Here is a 20,725-nt window from a genome sequence, read left to right on the forward strand (position 1 = left end):
CTAGACTGCTAACAGACAGACAAAGGTTAGATTCTAATAATTATTTGTTAATTAGAAACATATCCGCTTTCTAGGAACATTGGCTCATCATCTGTCATTTGTTTCCATTCCATTTCAACTAGTAATAATAATGATAACTCAGCTGAATGAAAGCATCTGCATCAGCAGCTTTATTATTTTAGTATACAATTTATTTCCTGACATGGAAGTGTATAGATCACATAGAACAGTAGTAAAATAACATTTTAAAAGGCCTGAAGGTTCCAGTTTAAAAATCCATATTTTCTGTAAAAATATGAGCATAAAAACATATGTCTATATGTCTTAGCCCTGTGAAAGATTAGTGACCTGTCCTAGGCTTACCCTCCCTCTCCTGTGACCGCTGGGATTGGATGAGAGGAAGAAAATTGGATGGATGGATGTACTACCAGCTGTTGTACATCTGTGGAGTGCTTTGTGGGAAATTCAGTAAATTATGAGGTGTAAATACCAAGTGTGAAGCACAGGTTTTGCACAGGGGAGTTAAATACAAATCTCATCCACATTTTTGCAAAACTTCAACTGTGGTGAAAAATTATCTTCATCAAAATTATTCAGCTGAAATGTTCCTGATGCAAATAAGGGCAAACTTACTGACGCCCCTTGAGCCTGTGATGTATTGTTGCTGCACTGCTGTGACTGTGACATCACTGGTGATAGCTGCTGTACAGCTACTGAAAAAAACATTGTTGGACCGAAGAAAGCAAAATTAACTTGTACCAGAATGATGGGAAGGAACCGCTTATGATCTGAAGCATTACAGATCACCTGCGCGAGCTGCCATTGGAACTGGGTCACTACTCTACCCAGATTCAGTCAAACGAACCATTTATTTACTTTCAAACATTGAATTAAAGCTGAAGGTCTTCAATGAAACATGAATGAATGATTGGAAATGTATATCTCAAGGTTAATGTGTTCTTTTTTTTATTCCCACCCTTAGCATTGGGTATTTTAGAAACCCCTACAAAGGTAAGATTTTAACTGAAACCTGGATGAATGCACAAAGAATCAGACAATTTTGCTTTATAATTTGATTATTCGTGATTCGAAGTAATGCACAAGTTCAATCCCTGACATGAATCCCTTTATCATTCATGTCAGAATCTTCAGTCCTTGTTTTCCAGCAAGTCATCCAGAATGCGCTCACACATGTACAGGCAACGAGGCACATGGAAGAACCCTGAGGAACAGACGAAACAGCTACTTTACCATTATGTTAAAACAGAAAAGTTTTTCACAATAAAATGATTGTTGGGATTTTAAAACAATTGATGCAGCTAAAACACAGAAGAAAGACTCTTTCATGCTGATAGATGACAAATGAAAAAAACTTGTTTGGTTTGGTTTCCATGTGCTACTAGGCCAGCTTCAGTGCTGCTTGGCATTAATTTTCCAAGTTTCTAGAACTCTGTTGGAGGAATTAGTACTAATCTTTCAAGGTATTTCATCTGATGATTTGTGGAGACCAAACATCTTAGTCCAGTATCTCTCGAAGCATTCAGCTGGGGTGAGGTCTAAGGTCTGAATGGTTTGATAAGTATGAAAATAATGCAATTTGTATGCAATGGCTTTCACAGGGAGCAATGGAGAAGCGCAGCATCAAGGTGATGATTCAGAACAACCTTGTGTTCATTTATAGTGATCCTTTCCTCTAAAGAGATCATTGGAACCAAACCATCCATTCTCTTCTGCTTATCCAATTCAGGTTTGCAGTGCGAGAGGCGGGTTACACCCTGGACAGGTTGCTAGTCTGTCGCACTAACTGCATGTTTTTGGACCGTGGGAGGAGGTCAGAGTACCTGGAGAGAACCCACGCAAACATGGGGAGAACATGCAAAGCCCACACAGAAAGATCCCGGCCTGATGGTGGAATTAAACTCAGGACCTTGTTGCTGTGAGGACACAGTGTGAACCACTATTCCACTGTGCTGCCTTTGGAATCAAATCATTGTACAGGGTGGGCCATTTATATGGATACATCGTAATAAAATGGGAATGGTTGGTGATATTGAAGTCCTGTTTGTGGCACATTAGTATATGAGGGGGCAAACTCCTCAAGATGGGTGGTGACCATGGTGGCCATTTAGAAGTCGGCCATCTTGGATACAACTTTTGTTTTTTCAATAGGAAGAGGGCCATGTGACACAAAACAATGGTGTGCTTGGTTTCAACGTAACTTTATTCTTTCATGAGTTATTTACAAGTTTCTCTTTGTTCACAGCCATTGACATGTCGAAGAGGTTAACACGTGAGGAGCGGCTCGAAATTGTGTTGATATCTGGTGAACGCAGTAACCGGGTCATTGCAGCAGATTTCAATGCAAGACACCGTACAAGACCACCCATCTCCCATGCTACAGTTAGCAAACTGCTTGCTAAGTTTCGTGAAACTGGTTCAGAGTTGGATTTGCCAAAATGTAGACGTAAGAAAACTGTCACTAATGAAGAAACATCAGTGGCTGTCCTAGCTTCATTCAGCAAGAGCCCACAGCGTAGCACTCGCCACATGTCACTGGAGAGTGGCATTAGTCGAACATCCCTTCGGCGGATATTAGCTACTCACAAATGGCACCCTTACAAACTCCAGCTACTGCAGCATCTCAACGAGGATGACCCAGATCGGTGCACAGAATTTGCAGAATGGGCAAAACAAAAATTGGAACAGGACCCTCAGTTCATGCAGAAGATTTTGTTCAGTGATGAGGCAAACTTTTATGTGAATGGTGAAGTTAACAAACAAAACCACCGCTATTGGTCTGACACTAACCCACATTGGATGGATCCCTCCAAGACTGTTGGAACAACAAAAGTGATGGTTTGGTGTGGTATGTGGGGTACAACGATAGTGGGTCCATTCTTCATCAATGGAAACCTCAAGGCCACTGGATATTTGAAATTGCTACATGATGATGTGTTTCCCTCTTTATGCACTGAAGCATGTTCCCTGAGTTTTTCCAGCAAGATGGTGCACCACCACATTATGGGTGCCAGGTCCGAGCATTCCTAGATGAACAGTTTCCTGGAAAGTGGATTGGTCGTCGTGGGCCAGTTGAATGGCCCCCAAGGTCTCCCGATCTGACCCCCTTAGACTTTTATCTTTGGGGTCATCTGAAGGCAATTGTCTATGGTGTGAAGATACGAGATGTGCAGCACCTGAAACTACAGATACTGGATGCCTGTGCTGGCATTTCTCCTGCGGTGTTGCTATCAGTGTGTGAAGAGTGGGAGAAGAGGGTTGCATTGACAATCCAACACAATGAGCAGCACATTGAACACATTTTATAAGTGGTCAGAAACTTGTAAATAACTCATGAAAGAATAAAGTTACGTTGAAACCAAGCACACTATTGTTTTTCTTGTGACATTACCAATAAGTTTGATGTGTCACATGGCCCTCTTCCTATTGGAAAAAAACAAAGGTTGTATCCAAGATGGCCGACTTCTAAATGGCCACCATGGTCACCACCCATCTTGAGTTTGCTCCCTCACATATACTAATGTGCCACAAACAGGACTTTAATATCACCAACCATTCCCATGTTTTTACGGTGTATCCATATAAATGGCCCACCCTGTAGAAATGCCACTCATTTCACAGCAGAAACGATGGATCCCATAACTACTAGGGACAAAATTCAGTTTGTTTTTTTTCCTCGTGTTTGTCATGCCATGTGGTAATGGCTGCAAGCAGATGCTGATAAAAATAAATTTGGCTTCCATCACATAACTGTTATTGTCTCACAGCTTACCCAGAGACAGTCAGAATTAATAGACATGCCCAGCACCATCATTACATCCGTGTCAAATTATTAAACATTACAGAAATATGTGTTCCACTTTATACATTCTCCCTCATTTTTTTACAACCTGGGGCCTAAAATATGCAGCACTCAACATCTTCACTGAAATTTGAGTGCAGATCAAGGAGTGTTGTGCAGGTAACTAAAACATACAAAGCCCATTTTACAAGTTACTCTACATTCTCCTGTCATTTATTTCCCTCATTTCAGAACTTCCTGCTGTTGCTACATCTTAACTATGCTCTTACCTTTAAAGGGACCGCCTTTAAAATCCAGTGCTACTTTCCCTTCTTGTGTCAAATAGCCAAACCACTCACCATTCTCAGCATCAGGAAACTGGAAACAGAAACACGCACGATCACCCAGCGTTACATTCTTTAAAGTTCTCTCTTTGACATAATCAACAACGGTCAAAGAGCCTTAAATTAGCCTTTTACACTTGAAAAGTCATAGTTCAGCACTATTTAAGCTGGGATATGGTTAGTTTAGTATTGCATAAAGACTGAAAGCAGGGAAAACAATATCTTGGAGTCAAATTAAAATGGATTTTAAAAATAAAACTTTGGAATAATATTTGTTGGATCAGAATATGCTGAATGCAAACAAATATTTCCTAATAAACCTTCCATAACAAGGCGATCCGAGGTCAATTATTAATTGTAATCTGGTCTAATCTAATAATGAAACTCCAAACATGACTGTCCTTTATAAATTCCCCTTCATATTTCCTTCATGAAATTTTCCATCAAAGTCAGAGAAAGATGTGAGGGACAGTTTTTTAAGGACAAAGGAAAAGAGAAGTTCAGTGTGAACTCATACTAGACTCCATAATAATGTGACTTGTGTCTGCTGTGGTGAAACTAGTGTCGAAAGATGAGCTAATTTGATACTTTGTGAAAAACAGGATAGTCATTTTAAATAAACAGGAGTACACATATAGCCTTTAAAGTAAAATGAAATGGTTATCACAGTGAGACGAGTTTCTGCTCATGTCCAATCACATTTTCTTTTCCTGCTGGTAAATCTGACCCTGTGTAACTCCTGGCATTTGTGAGGATTTCAGTAACTGGAGTCAAATGAAAAAACACAATCCTAAAGCCTGCAATTTAGAAATAGACAAAAAAATGCAAACTGAATTATTATAAATGTAAATTCTTTTTAATATAACTCGTAATCTTCATTTATGCAGTATTTATACATATCTCTCCATCTACAACATCAACATAACCTCGTCATAGCCAGTCAATCTTGTTTTCTGCATTTTCTAACACTCTCTGTTTCAAGTAAGTTAAGCTCCGCCCAGCTAGGCTGTGGTTGGGGGGGTTGGGCTCCAGTTTCTCCATTCTTCATGCCTACTCTTCCTCATTTCATCACCTGCCTTACTTACGGACAGAATCCAGCGTTCAGCTGCTGCCCGATTGTCAGTGTCGGGGAGTAACGGAATACATGTACTACCGTTACATATTTAAAATACAAAATATGAGTAATTGTATTCCGTTACAGTTACCGTTTATAAGGGTGGTATTCAGAATACAGTTACTTTGTTGAAATAAATGGATTACACGGCTCTTTTTCTGTTTCATATATTAGACTATGCTCTCTCTATTTTTGGGGGGTAATTCCACGCCGGTGGAAACCCAAACAAAACACGCATTAAGAGGCTCTAATGCCTGTGTCTCAATCTTGCGGCCCATGACACCTCTACTTGCGGCCCGCAAAATGACGTGAAGAAATATTTTTGAAAAAAAATTCTCAAAAATTATTTAATAAGAGGGCAATAGGCAGAGTGTTACAGACATAGACCTAAAGAATGTAGCCTCGTGGGCAGTGTAGTCCGTGCTGCAGGGAGAATGGACTGCCATACCCGTTATGTTCCTGAGAGCGAGGGAGGGAGAAAAAAAGAGAGTGGAAAAGTACGAGTTGTCACAGAGCAGAAACAGGAGATGGAAGCATGTAAATATAATAATAACCACTTCAGTCAAAAAGAGTGCCTGACGAGCCCAGTTGTAAGTAAGCTATTAAGACTCGACTGTACAATGTGTTCGTGTTTTTCTCCGAAACAATAAGTTCAGTTGGAGCAGCCTTTCAACGCCTCTGTCTCTTGCTAGCAAAGTTGACCCAGACAACAAAGTAAAGTAAAGCTAGATTTCGGCTACGAGCCTGACAGAGAACCTAACGTATTAGACAGAGGTCCCTTTATGGTTTTACGCCTTTACGGTTCGGAGCCGCGGACCTGTTTTATATACATGTGGAATAGTTTTCTATACGAGATCGCTGCAAAAAGTGCAGCCTTACCTAATGTCCACCCTACTGTTACTCATTTTATATTAAGATTTAAAAATCTAGTTGGTATTGGTGTGGAGAGTAACCTTCAGTAAAAGTAATAAATCACACAGCAATGTCAGTGCGCCCCAGGGTGGCTGTGGCTACAATGTAGCTGCCATCACCAGTGTGTGAATGTGTGCGTGAATGGGTGGATGACTGGATATGTAAAGCGCTTTGGGGTCCTTAGGGACTAGTAAAGCGCTATATAAATACAGGCCATTTACCATAAATCACACAGCAATAGGACATTCATGTAGTTGTAAAAAAATTGATAATATATTAAGTAATCCAAAGTATTCAGAATACGTTACTCTCATTGAGTAACGTAACGGAATACATTACAAAATACATTTTGGGGCATGTATTCTGTAATCTGTAGTGGAATACATTTTAAAAGTAACCTTCCCAACACTGCTGATTGTCATAGTACCTCGATTGGTAATGATTTAGAATCCTTTGCTTATTCCCTGAATTCATTTCATTACTTCCACTACAGTGGTGTTCCATAATGGCACCTCCTGTCTCTGAAACTGTTCGTGGGAGAGTTGGGTCAGTGCTGTAGAGTTCTGCTCCAGTGCTCCCTGGTCTTCACATACGTACCTCGCTCTTTTTTGGATGATCCTTCAAACTATTTGACCTTACTGGACTCCTCTGAGGTATGGCCTTGATCTAAGCAGAAGACTTCTTCCTGTCAAAGACTATAAAGACATATCCATTTGCTGACTGTAACACTAAAGGACCCGACACGGCTCAGGAATCTCACTTTCAGGTTTATTTGCTCACATTGGTTCAGCGATTGTTACTTCTTGCAGCTACTCCTATCCGGCCCAGCTGCTACTTAAATGCAGCAGCAAATCTCCTCTTTACCACCACAGCCAGTCTGCATCTCACTTACCTCCATGGTGTCAGAATTGTGAGCTGAAGCAGAAGAGGAGCCTGCCAAGACTTGTACCACTTCTGCCCCTTTGTGAGAAGGAAGCGGGTCTCCAATTGGCGGCACTCCTCGCTACTACCAGAGGCTGCTTTCAAGCCTGTGTAGGGCCTCCGCCTGACCCTGATCTTCATCTAAGCCTGCAGCCCTGCTGAGATCAACCAAAACCCAGGTCTTTGCAACCACCTCAAGGGTGAGTAAAAAAGAATTTTCTTCATGCTCACCCTGAGCCAGAAAAAAAAAAACCTCTTAACTGCCTTGTTCCATGGCCTGAACTGCTACAACTCCACCATTTAGGTCAGCCCAACCACCCAGACTGTTTACTGTTTCGTTTGGACTATATGGCTTTTTGTGTGTTTTTAGGTTTTGTTCCAAAACTTTACTCAACAAAAAAATCGTAGAGCCTTAAAGGTAAAAAGAGGAAGTTGCTGTTTCCTGCCTGCTTCCAGTCTTTAAACTAATCTCTGTAACATCAGGTAGTCGTTGATATTTCATATCAATAGGAAATTACTTATTTCTCAAAAATTTTAAATACTCAAAATATTTAATGACAAAAGCACAGAGTACTCTTGCTATGCCGTGTGGCCAGTGCCGTATCAACTCACATGGCTAAAAGTGTACTGGTAAACTTCTGAGAATATCTCCAGCAGCTCAGGCTTCCTGGTGTGACTGTAGGCCATGAGGAACGCGATGAGAGCCTCACAGTGTGGCCACCACAGCTTCATGCTCCACTCTAGCTGCTCAGACACAAAAGCAACATGGCTGATCATAAAGTGATGAATGCAAACTACTATTGAATGCAAATTGAAACAGAATTTTGTGTCTAATAAAAACATAATCATGTGTAGAGATGACAGGTTAACCTGTGTGGGGCAGTGACCATCCACATCCAGGAAGTAGAAGAGGCCACCGTGTTCTTTGTCCCAGCCATACTGATAAGGGAGCTCCACAAAGTTTCTGATGGCAGTTCTGTGTATTTCCTTGTCCCCGGACTGTGCACCGTACAGCATCAAGAACCAGCCTGCTTCCAAGGCATGGCCTGAGTCAGCACCAGTTATTAGTGGGAAGGACAAAAAAACATGGAAAATGATGAAGTGAGCAACTAAGGAGAGGACAAGAGTGTAATATCTGTTTCCACAGGGACGGACTTTGCTCATAGCCATCTGGGTCAGCAGGCTGTGGAGCATTTACCTGGATTCTGCAGTCGGCCCTGGCAACCCGGCAGTTCAGATCCATCCACTGACACGTTCTCTAAGATAGCTGTGCCAGCTCTCTGCATTAAAAGATGCAGAAGATGAGAAGGAAAAATAACTGTATTTATGAATAGAAGGTACTTGATAAAATATACAACTGTGACAGAAAAAGCAGCAGAGTGTTTGTCTGTGTCCAAACCTGGATGTGCTGTAGGATCTGCTCTACACACCAGTTTCCCAGTTCTTTGTACTTCTGAGCAACTTCCTGTCCACGGCCTTCGGTTAACTGTTGCACCAGGCACATGAGCATCATGGGAACTGACAAACTGTTGATAGGAACCTCCCCGGGAAGTTGGGGCCGGCCAAGGCCTGAAGGGTCTACCTGAACCCAGTAAATTAGCTGTTCCATCATCTGCTCAGCTTCCAGCTGAAACACATAAGAGGGGTGAGAGATAATGTTGTAGAAATGGTAACATAGCTATAACTCAAACACTCTGCTTCTGAGGTGGGCATGTTTTTTATGCCAATTGTATGATCAGAATGAATGTCAGAAGAAAACTAAACTTAACAATCACAAAAAAATTAGTGTTTGGCAGATTATTTCTTTGTTGTAACAATGTTTATTGGCATTAAATCTTCTACTGCCGGAAAGTCTGTTTATTTCCCCTTAATTAATTCAATAAATTCCACCTTTACAGCAGCTGTATATGGTCTGGTATAAAGATCAAAGATAGCTAGTGAAACGTCTGCTTACAGTCTGCTGAATTCAATTCTGTAAGATTCTGACAAAGAGCATCAGGTCAGCTGATCACACAAAGAAACTACTGCAGCTCAAAAACAAAATTCAACTCAATTCAATTTTATTTATATAGCGCCAAATCACAACATAAGTCGCCTCAAGGTGAGTTGTGATTCTTTTTCCTACACTGAGCTACTACAATTGATTTTGAGATTCCTCTGAATCCCACTTTAAGCCCTGACTGCACTGGTTTTCCTGTTTAGATTCAATTCAGTTCAATTCAATAAAACTTTATTGATCTCAAAGGTTGACCCAGAAGGAAATTTGGGTAATCGGTGTGTGGAGTTAATGCCACCCTCTATAATGTAGGCAAAAGAACAGTTGTTTTGGAAAATTCTCTTCCACTGATTAAAACTAAATACATTTATTAGAAGTTGTATTTAGATTTGAATAACATTTGTATTGTCATGTACTAATAGTGTTTTATTATCACAACAACATGGGTTGAGTTCACTTTGCATAGTAGCTTGTAGCAGAATTGTCCTTCAAAGAGCTACTTTTTAGGTTTTTATGTTTCAGAGCCTGATCCTTTTTGACTTTTTACTTGATCCTTTACTGCATTTCTTTAACACAAGAAAAGGCACCCATGAAAAAAATGCCAAATACTAGTGTAATTAAATAAAAGGGTTTTTTTCGCATAGAATTTTTGGAAGACTTCTTTCCACTGCACTGATCAATAATAACTAGGAACAGAAATGTCAATAGGTTTAAGATAAGACAACTAAGAGAGGTGGCAAACATATGGTATAACTAAAGAAGATTACACTAACAGTTACATATACCTGCATATCCTTGTCACCAGTTAGCCTGCTCAGTTCATCCATAGCCATGATGTAGAAACACTCACTGAATATGGTTCTCTGAACTTTGAGCGCTTTACCATCTCTCGTCAGGCAGAAGGCACATTTCCACTGACCGCTGCTACTGGACACACGAGCAAACTTTCTCAGGAATGCTCCTCCTATGATTCAGACAGAACAACAGAACATTGGTATGAACCCACAGGAAGCTGTTCACTGATAGAGAAAATATAAAAGAATCATTCATTAAGATTTCAGAACATCTATTCTCAGACTTCAAAAACAACAAGAGTGAAATTGTGCAGAAAATCAGCGATATGAGTCACGGACCAGATCAGCCATCAATGGGGCTATGTGCCACCTGAAGCTGGCAGCAGGTGGCAGCACATCACCATCGGTTAGACCAGTGGTTCCCAAACTTTTTTTGCTGGGCCCCCCCTTTGTTTTACAAGAAAGATGCTATTTTACATGTAGTTGTTTTTTTCCTGTGTAATAATATTCAACATTTCTATTAATACTTTTTTTTTTTTTTTTTAAAAATGCCTCTCTGTGCAAAATGGGTTTAAAAACAAACAACTGTTGGATACCGTTTGTCCGTGATAGACAGGGGGAACAAATTACGGCAGGGTTAGCCTGATATTATTTGTATCCCACTGTAACTTTACTGTATAAAGAGCTAACATCTCCAAAATGTCAGGAGTAGTTAGTCATTACAAGAAGTGTTTGTGAACTAAAAATCAAGAATGTGGGATACTGTTTGTCCGTGATTTGAAGAGCCCGACGTTTGCTCCCAACGCAGGGGAAACAAATTCTGTCGGGGATACCTACTTTGGCACGACACCGGGCTGATTTGGCTTTCTCCTCTGCTACAATAAAACTTGCTTTCACAACAGCTTCACTTTGTGATTTTGCTCTGGTGAAAAACGTCTGCTGAAATGTCAGATTCTTCTTTAGCTCTTCTACCTTCTGTAGTTTATGCATTTAGGTTTTTCAGCTAATCCTGATGTTTTGTCTCGTAGTGCCGTCTTAAATTAAATTCCTTAATTACAGCCACATTAGCTCCGCTAATAAGACACACGGGTTTACCAGCAATGTCTGTTTAACCTATATTCAGTCACCCACTGGCACTGAAAGGCTCTGCTTTCAGAATCAACTTTTCTCTCCACCATTGTGAGCGGCTAGCTGCGCAATAACAGAAGTTTGACTTGATTGACGCGGGAATGTTCCCAGTTAGCCTAGCGTTCAGCAAGGAGGCTGCAGCGCTGCATTATGGGATCTGTTGTTTGTATATTATTAGCGCCTCATATCGCCGGGCCATGCATAACAATAATAATAAATCTATATAAAATTATCTCGCGGGCCGGATATAAATGTACGCTGGGCCGGATGTGGCCCGCAGGCCTTGACTTTGACACATGTGATCTACAGCAATGACATCATAATGTTATTAGGATTGGAAATGCGTAGTTGGATGGTAACAAAGAACTGGGGGGGATTGTACTACCAGAAGGCAACACTGCAGACATCGAAGATAGCTACCTTGGAATCCCACAGGCAAATGGGACCCATGAAGAAGCCGCTAGGAAAGCCACAACCACCAAATACATCCAGAGAGTAAGGTGTTCTGAGGAGTCAGCTGAACAGGAAGAACAAGATCCGGGCTATCAACAACTACGCAGTAACGGTCATCAGATACCCTGTTGGGATCATCAGCTGGCCAACGGAGGAGACAGAAGACACTGACATCAAGACAAGAAAACTCCTTTCCATGCATGGAAGGTTTTTAAGTCCAGCACCCTGAGCCTGCTATTCAGACTGTAACAACAAAGATCCAAGAGTATATCACAAAGACCCCCAACTGACCATGTGCTTAGTGAATATCTCAGACAGCTGAAATCCAAGAAAGAAGAGGAGCAAAAAGAGAAACCATCATGTAAAGACAGCCCCTGTAAGGCATGTACCACTGGCAGAAGAATTGGCTGATATCAATATACTACCAATGGTTTGACAATCATGACATCACAGGAACAAGCTCTAAGCACACGATCAGTAGAGTCACAGAGAAATTTCTGCCTGTATGTGCAACATACCTTTATTTACCAACATACCTGTAGTGCATTTATGCTCATGCTAGTGTGCTGAATCGGTTTAATTTTGTCCTTTCACAAAGTCCTAAACAGTGGCATCATCATACATCTGCTACACTACACTGTCATGATCCCGGGATCTGTGGATTTTCTTGTAGAATTTCATAAAGTGTGTTTAGCTTGTTTTATATTCTTTAATTCTAGTTTCTATTTTGACTCTTCTTGGGTTCTGTATTTTAGTGAATTAGATCTGGGTTGTAGCTCTGTTTACTCAGTTTTCTAGCCCTTTGTGATTCTCTCTGTGTCCCTTTGTATTTTGTGTTGCTTTGTGCTTTAGACTTTGTATTTACGTTTATGGATTTTTACAACTCATTAAACAGCTTGTCTCCTGAGTCAACATTCGAGTCCTTAGCCTGCAAATAGTGACAATAACAAGCCAGATGGTCTCTCACTTCATCAGGTCAGAGGATGTGTTTTCCAAAAAGAATTTCAACTGATCTGAAATGAACAGTTTTCCACTTTTCCTCAGTCCATTTCAAATAATCTTTGGCCAAGAGAAGAAGGTAGCTTCCTCTTTGTGTTATAGAGCTTTAAACTTTAATCTTTAACTTTAATCAGGAAGTGTTCCCGATCCTATGCAGTGATTCCTCTGACAGAATCATGCCTAGTTTTACTGCAGTGCCACCTGAGGGTCCAAATATCACAGACATTCAACTCGGGAACAGAGATTTCTCAACATTAGCTGACTCTTTTGTTGATAAGGAACTATAGATGATGAGATATTTTTGCCATTTTACGTTGAGGAACATTATTCTGGACTAATTTCACAATTTATCCGGTTGTTCAGTCTGATGTCACTAGCCGTGTCTGGACCTAAACTCCGCTGCAGGTCCATATATCAAACGATCACTATGGCATTACTGAGAGTTGAAAAACTGTCTAAAGTCTTTCATCTTTAATAAAATGATCAGCGTTCTGCTCTACCAGGTGAAACAATTGAGTTTAAGATCCAGGCATCCATGAAAACGGAATTTATGACATTTAACGGAGTTAGAAGTTAGCAGGGAGTTAGTTCGCTAGCTTCTATCTAAATACAATATAGCATGTCCTGACTGCGGGGTTTTGGAAACAAATTAAAACGTACAGCTCTGCTATCACTTCCAAAATAAATGAAGACAGAAAACTAAAAAGCAGTGACGTTTGTAGGGTTACTGAAGTTGGGCTAGCTGGTATATAATGATGTGCTACGTGACCGCTAGCGACACAGCTATGTTAGCATAATATAAACAAGCTAACTTTTTTTCCCACTCGATAAAAGTTAACGTGAGTGTTCTCGGTCGTCAGGAACAAATGTAATCGCATGGCAGGATGCTGTAAAAGGACCAAACTTCATATACTGCTGCATGGGCTGGGCTGTAGTTACATCCTAAGGTTTTAAAAACTGAGCTTAAATAAATGATTAGCGGTAATAAAAGCCGAGGAAGGTCAACAGTGATCACTGACTGTTTTAGGAGCTTTTTGAGATCAAATAGAAGAAAATACAAAACATTAAACATGTTAACAACACAAAAGCCATATTAAACGCAGACTACTTTAGGCCCGGAAGTAGGATTCGTCGCGTCATCACTGAACAACCGGATAGACAGTTTTTTCCTTTGAAATTCTCTACTGTGGCAACATCACTAACTTGTATAAAGAAATGAAAGCTTTATCCCAGAACAAGCAGCAAAAGATAAAAGAAAGGAAATCACTCAGACGGACTTACACCCTCATGGCATCATATCACCCCAAATAGAGCACTTCGCTCTCACACTGCTAGGCTACTTGTGGTTCCCAGGATATTAAAAAGTACAATGGGAGGCAGAGCCTTCAGCTTTCAGGCCCCTCATCTGTTGAAGAGGCTCCAAGCTTGGATTTGGGAGACAGATACCCTCACTACTTTTAAGATTAGGCTTAAAGCATTCCTTTTTGACAAAGCTTATAGTTAGGGCTGGATCAGGTGACCCTGAATCCTCCCTTACTTATTCTGCAATAGACTTGGGCTGCAGGGGGCTTCTCATGATGTACTGGGCATTTCTCCTTCTCTCACTCCTTTTTATTCACCATTTGTTTATACACCCCCTCTGCATTTAATTACGAGTTATTATTAATCTTTGGCTCTCTTCCACAGCATGTCTTATGTCTTGTCTTCCTCCCTTCACCCCCAACCGGTTACAGCAGAAGACTGCCCCTTCCTGAGCCCGGTTCTGCTCCTAAAAGGGAGTTTTTCTTTCACACTTCTGCCTAATTGCTTGTTCATAAGGGGTTTCTCTGTACTATTGTAGGGTCCTCACCTTACAATATTAAACATCTTGTTGTTGCGATGATTTTGCGCTATATAAGTAAAATTGAATTGAACTGAACTGAATTGAATGTCCAAGAGACCAGTGATGAAATCACTCTGGTGCCCAAGGAGGCAGCCAGTGACAATGGAGGAGCACCTCAGGAGGTTTGGCTGGAGGTCAGCAGCACCTGAGGTGAAGAAAACCATTTGGAGGCTGTTGGCGACAGAGAGTACAGAGTACCTCTGGTGCCTTTGCTGGAGGCCAGTGACAAAGGCCATGGAAACCCTCTGGAGGCCAGTAATGAAGGAAACTCTCTAAAGGCTGGGGGAGGCGTAGGCGACAGGATACCGCTAGTTATTTGTCTGGGGGCTAGTGATGATGGAGGAGATGGATCTCCTCAGGAGGCCCAGCAAGTGACCCCCTGTGAAGACTGAGACCCTCATGCACTTAAGACTTTGAAGTGTTGGGGATCCGTGGCAGCGTAGAATGTTGAATCGTAGAATGCCTAGACTTGGGGTTCACTAAAATCTCAGGACTCTAAGAAGATGCAGGAAGCTCAGGATTCTCAGGATATGCAGGATATCATAAAGCTTAGGCTGTGCAAGGCTCACAAAGTACTTTGAAGGCTCACAAAGTACTTTGAAGGCTGGGTGAGGCTGTGCAGGACCCATAGCTGACTCTGGAGCCTAGGGCAACACAGGATGCTCAGCCAACACTGGATGCTGGGTCTGTGGAAGGCCCTCAACTGAGGCTGAAGACTGTGGCACCGCAGGCTGTGTAGTCTCTCCTGGCAACTGGGACTCCAGAAGGTCCTAGCTCAGACCACACTGCAGGCATGAAGCTGGCCAGTCCAAGTACAAAGGATGTTAGCAGCCATGAGTAGATGCTCAGTCCTTATCAGACACACGATCTTTGGTGAGGTCCTAGGTGGTGCAACAGCCTCTAAAACTCAATTTCTGATTGAGATGCTTTAATAATAATAATAATAATAATAATAATAATAATGGATTGCATTTATATAGCGCTATTCGAGACCCTCAAAGCACTTTACAATTCCACTATTCATTCACTCTCACATTCACACACTGGTGGAGGCAAGCTACAGTTGTAGCCACAGCTGCCCTGGGGCAGACTGACAGAAGCGAGGCAGCCATATCGCGCCATCGGCCCCTCTGGCCATCACCAGTAGGCGGTAGGTGAAGTGTCTTGCCCAAGGACACAATGACCGAGACTGTCCGAGCCAGGGCTCGAACCGGCAACCTTCGGATTACAAGATGAACTGCCAACTCTTGAGCCACGATCACCCCTTTAGCGATGTAAAACTCAGTTTCAGAGTTGGCTGGCTCAGCAGCAGTCACCTCAACCTAAGATTTTACAGAGATGAAACTCCCCGGGTGGCCCAGCAAGTGACCTAAAGGATGTGTGTAGCAAGGAAAGCGGATGGAGCTGCAGGCTCTGGCTGGTGTCAACGTCGGCAGGTACAGGCTGAGTGCCCGAAACAGGTGCCCCACTTCTTCCCGGATGAAGGAATAGGGAGTGCAGCAGTTACAGGGTCCTGATCCTCAGGCCACCACTCCACCAACAAAAGGATTAAAGAGGAGTAGTATGAAGTGCGAGCTTGGAAGCAGCTCTGGTGGGGGTAAGCCGAACAAAAGGGAAATAAGTTTGTTCAAGATGGAAAAAGTCTTTGGGCTGGGGAAAGAGTTTCTGCCTCCAAAAGCCAAGTTTATCTCCCTTAAGTTACAGAGCTGGTGAGTGGGTGGCCAGTGTGCAATCTCTGCACAGAAAGGGCCCAGCAAGGTGGTGAAGTCGAACTCAGGACCAGGACTAACCATCACACCATCGTGCTACCCTTTATATAGATAGCTTCTCTAAACTGATTTGAGAAGATAATAATTTGTTATTATTGGGAGCTATCATGTCAGAATGCTCCCTAACTGCCGATATTTTTCACCTTTTTAATGTGCAGTACCGGTCCATGAGTCGTTTGGTACCGGGCCGCGAGAGTAGAGGCTCAGGTGTGAAATGTATAGTTTTCAGGGTTTTTATCGGTCTGCAGCGTTATTTTGTTATCGTTTTTACCGTTAACTCGGTTTTCCTGGGTCTTTTCACGTGTGTTATGAATAAATCTTTTTTTCTGTTGTATCTATCCGCGACACCTTAAAGGCCGGTCCGTGAAAATATTGTCAGGCATAAACCGGTCCGTGGTGCCAAAAAGGTTGGAGACCGCTGGCCTAGAATGTTAAAAAAAACAAACTCATAAAAGCAGAAATAAATTGATTGCTAAGATATGAGACCTTTCAAGTCAGTCAAGTCAATGATTAACATTTATCGTTTGTGATATAAATACACAGTAAATGCATATTAAAAAAGATGCAAGAAACCTTTATTATGTGCTGCTCTCGGTAACAGCGACTGGACGCTGTCATTTCTGAGAAAAACACAATGCTCATGATACAGAGCTGTATAGTCAAGCATTACATTCACACTCACCAACTGTTGCTGCTTCAAGGATTTCAGGCTTGTGGAAGCGATCCATGGTTCGGTACAAGCGACAATACATCCACACCTGTGAGACACATATATAGCAAAATCTTCACACTGAACAACCTAATGTAACAGCAGATTATTACAATCACTGTCGAGGTTCACCTGTCTACCCTGCAGCCAGACATATTTCAGCTCATCATAGATCTTCCCATCCTTTCCAATACACGTGAAGAAGCCTCTAAAATAGAAAGCAAAAGAACTCATTACAAGGATTTGGACAATATAGCAGTACAAACATATTCCAGTGTAAAGGCAGTACCCATGTACTCTGTCAAGAGAGTATTTGAGCCAGAAGTCCACTACATTGTCCAACTGTTTCCGAATGTTCTCTCGACACTTTTCAAGTGTCACCACTGACATTGTTCCTGTTCAAAAAGAACATTAAAATTAGTTTGTGAAAAAAATTTATGGATTCTTGGTTTATAGTTATATGTTTAAAGTGTAAAGGTGGTACTGAAACTGTAGAATTATGCAAATATGTCTGTATTTAAATCTGCAAAAATATTGTGACTGTAATAATATGACTGTAATTGACATTTTTTTAGAAGTTGGAATAGGTTTTAGGTGGGATAACAGAAAAGTGAAACAAGGGCAACACAAGCTTGTAAAAGTGGTGCAATTTAAAAACAAAGAGGTGGAAAATCCTAAATAAATCTGATTATTTAGTACATGACTGGGTGTAAAAAGTGTACCACTGAGAGGCTGACTTGGGACAAAAATGGGGAAGGGCTCATGACTGTTGTGAAAGACTGCATGGACCAACCGTTCAAGAAACTTGAAATAACATTTTTGAAAATAACATTAGAGGAAGTCAGTGTCTTTGAAACACACACACACAGTCCAGATAAATCTCTGTATGTAAGAGACAAAGCTGGAAACAAATACAGAATATTCACCTATAAAAAACAAACATGATTCTCTCATGGGGTTTGCTGCTCAGTGATTTTTCAGAGAGAAAAGAAATTGTTGCAGCTTCCACATAATTAAATAAAAAGTGTAAAGAAAGTTATATCCTTTGTAAGTGAAACTGTCTGCTTTGCAACCACTGCACCAGATTCATGCTTTGGCAGGTAACTCTGTTCTCCAAATGGAATTCTTTTTGCTTGAACCAACCTGACTGAAAACCGTTTGGAGGTTGGTCGCTGCTATTAAACTAATGCCCAAACATAATCTTACCAATATACCAGCATAACATCACGGGTGGATGTAGTTCAGCTCATCTACTAATCAGAGGGTTGGTGATTTAATGCCTGGCTGCTTCAGTCTGCACATCAAATATCCTTGGAGTATGAATGTGTGTGGATGGTAGATAGTAAGCACAGAAAGAACTTGTGTGACTGAGACAAGTTGTGTGAAGTGTTTTGAGTGCGCAGAGTAGAAAAGTGCTATACAAGAACCAGTCCACTTACCATCATGCTACTTAACCAGACAAAAGAACTAACACTTACAGGTTCATTACTGCATGACTCAATCACAAGAAACTGCATTACTTTTGCAACCACTCCATCAGGAATGCCAACTGTCCATACTGAGCGTATCACCCCTGACACAAAGTTGCTTTGGGTGTACTTGATTATTGTGTATTGTCTAGATCAGATGTTGAAAACCACTGGGTGTGCTGTGAGAGATCAGCAGATGTGCAGTGGGAAATTACAGTGGAACCGCGACTTACGAATACCCCATTTAACGAAAAATTCAAGTTACGAAGGCACTGAACGGCAATATTTTTGCCCGTGTTACGGCAAAATGCCCGTGTAACGAAATCCACTGGCTCTGATTGGCTGATCCCACAATGCCTTCCGAATCATGTGACAACCCCCTTAGCTTTCATACTTGCGCTTCGCTGTTCCACTTGAACGACGTATTGTTGTTGCAGATAGCAATTAGCCTATAGGAGGAGTCATGTCATATAGAGGAACAAACAGTACTCCAAGAACAGACAAAGCCCAGCAGAAACCTTGAAGAGGAGCCTCATCTGCCCCCACCCCCGAAGAGCTTCAGAAAGGAGAGAGATCAGAGGCAAGAAGAGGGGTCCCTATTTGCCTCCAACTCTCTCAACAACACCAACGACCAGGACCAGGGACCACGACCTTCCCCAGTCCCCCAAACCCCTGACACGCCATCACCCTCCTCCCCCTCCCTACACCTGAAATTCACTGAGGAGATGATGGAGCAGGTCAATGCTGGGCTCAGATCTACCCCCGTCCCAATCCCTTTTTGTCCCCCATAAACCCCCCACCAGAGCAGCCAAAGGTTCGCCATCGAGCCCCACCCTCAACAGAGCAATCGAAGTCACATTGCCCAGCCTCGCCCCCCTTAGTTCCTCCTTACCACCTTCATGCCCTGTCTCCGCAGTCTGATGTGTGATGTGTGGAGGGTCCGGGCTGCGAGGATTATGGCAGTGGTGACTTTTCCCAGGAGAAGCTGGGACCCTGTTTACTAGAAGGTTTTAAAATTTCTGTACTTTTAGGTGACAGAAGGAGACATGTGGCCTGGTCAAAACACAGAGAGCTGCACCCTAAAAGATCTTTAAATATATTAAACATACCTTGTGTGCCACAGACTGCTCCCAAACACGAGGGGGGCAAATAATACCTCTAAAACACTTAAGTTGGCTTTATTAAACGTTAGATCTTTAGCTGGGAAAACATTTTTAATTAATGATTTAATCACTGAGCTCAGCCTTGATTTTATGTTTTTAACTGAAACTTGGTTGGACCAAAGTAACAGTGGAGCTGTTCTCATCGAGACGACCCCTCCTAACTACAGTTTTATCAGTAGCAATCAATAGCCAACAATAACACTGTCATCTTACATTTAAACTAGCTCATGCAAAAAAAGCAATATTAACTATACTAGCAAGGTATACTGTTTGGTTTAAAAACTATTAATTTCACCAAGGATTTCTAATTTCTTTTTCCCTGTGTTGCAAAAACAACAGAAAGTCATTTCCGTGCTGTCAGCCATGTAAAAAGGACAAACGGTGCCTTTGGTAGCCGTCTCAATGCGTTCATATTGAGAAAAGGACTAATAAAGCTGCCATTACCTTCAAGCTGAAATAGTGAAGAATAGTCTGTCCAGCTGCTCCGTTCGCTAGCTCTGTTAATCACATGATCAGATAAGGAAGTGGACAGCGGGTCACGCGGCCACTTGACTCGTCATTTTTTTTTTTTAGGGTCTCTCGAAGTAACTTCCAGGGGGGGTTCGCTTGCCTTCGACTTCCTTTTGGAGTAACTGTTTGTCGGTACTTTTCAGGACATCAAAATCACGTTTCCTAATCAGACCTGCAGATTGTACAACCGCTTATTCCGCCATCTTGCCCCCCCCCCCCTCCTCCGTGAGCCGTCATTTGGTTTTGTTTTGTTTAATTTAGTTATATTTTGCACACATTTACAATCTCTCATTGGGAGACAACATTGGTGCAACAACATCTTGAAATGTTGAGTAAGAAAACAAAAGAGATAGGAGAAGACTAACAGAAAAACAAAAAACAATATAAATATGTGTGAAGGCCATTCTTATGACATTTAACAATATCCTTTCCGTGAACACTTTAACATACATGCGGCTTACTTGGTACACCAAACGAAACATATTCATTAAAAGGATAGAAACTGGGTCCCATTTTCACATATCAAAGCAGCATCTTTACATGAATCCTTCAGTAATTCTAAAGATGACAAAAAAGACTTCAATTCAATCTTCAATGCACTTAGGAAAGGTCTTTTGTTTTGCCATTTACACTTATGAATGTGGTATTTGCCCATAATTATTACCATATTGTGGAGCATGGCAAGTTCCTTAGACGGATCGCCATTATTGTATAAAACCTGTGTTAGAGTCAGTGGGGTCATCCCATCTATTCTTACACTCAA

General features: G+C 41.6%; 1 protein-coding gene across 2 annotated transcripts; it reads right to left on the minus strand.

The window, feature by feature from the left end:
• Positions 1 to 143: 143 nt before the first annotated feature.
• On the minus strand, positions 144 to 20,102 carry renbp (renin binding protein). Of its 2 annotated transcripts, none has more exons than XM_080899528.1 (11): positions 19,897 to 20,102; positions 17,110 to 17,215; positions 16,953 to 17,028; positions 16,794 to 16,869; positions 9,872 to 10,050; positions 8,490 to 8,717; positions 8,289 to 8,370; positions 7,961 to 8,136; positions 7,703 to 7,834; positions 4,090 to 4,177; positions 144 to 1,222 (listed from the first exon to the last, which is right to left on the minus strand). In XM_080899528.1, exons 2-11 carry the CDS (start codon positions 17,208 to 17,210, stop codon positions 1,149 to 1,151), a joined length of 1,212 nt encoding a protein of 403 aa, XP_080755654.1. In that variant the 5' UTR covers positions 17,211 to 17,215; positions 19,897 to 20,102; the 3' UTR covers positions 144 to 1,148. The 2 variants fall into 2 exon arrangements, with proteins under 2 accessions (XP_080755654.1, XP_080755655.1); XM_080899529.1 differs by lacking the exon at positions 19,897 to 20,102 and adding an exon at positions 19,182 to 19,290.
• Between the last annotated feature and the right edge of the window lie 623 nt (positions 20,103 to 20,725).

The sequence above is a fragment of the Rhamphochromis sp. 'chilingali' genome (assembly GCF_963969265.1).
Source record: "Rhamphochromis sp. 'chilingali' genome assembly, chromosome: 12".
Lineage (NCBI taxonomy): Eukaryota > Metazoa > Chordata > Actinopteri > Cichliformes > Cichlidae > Rhamphochromis > Rhamphochromis sp. 'chilingali'.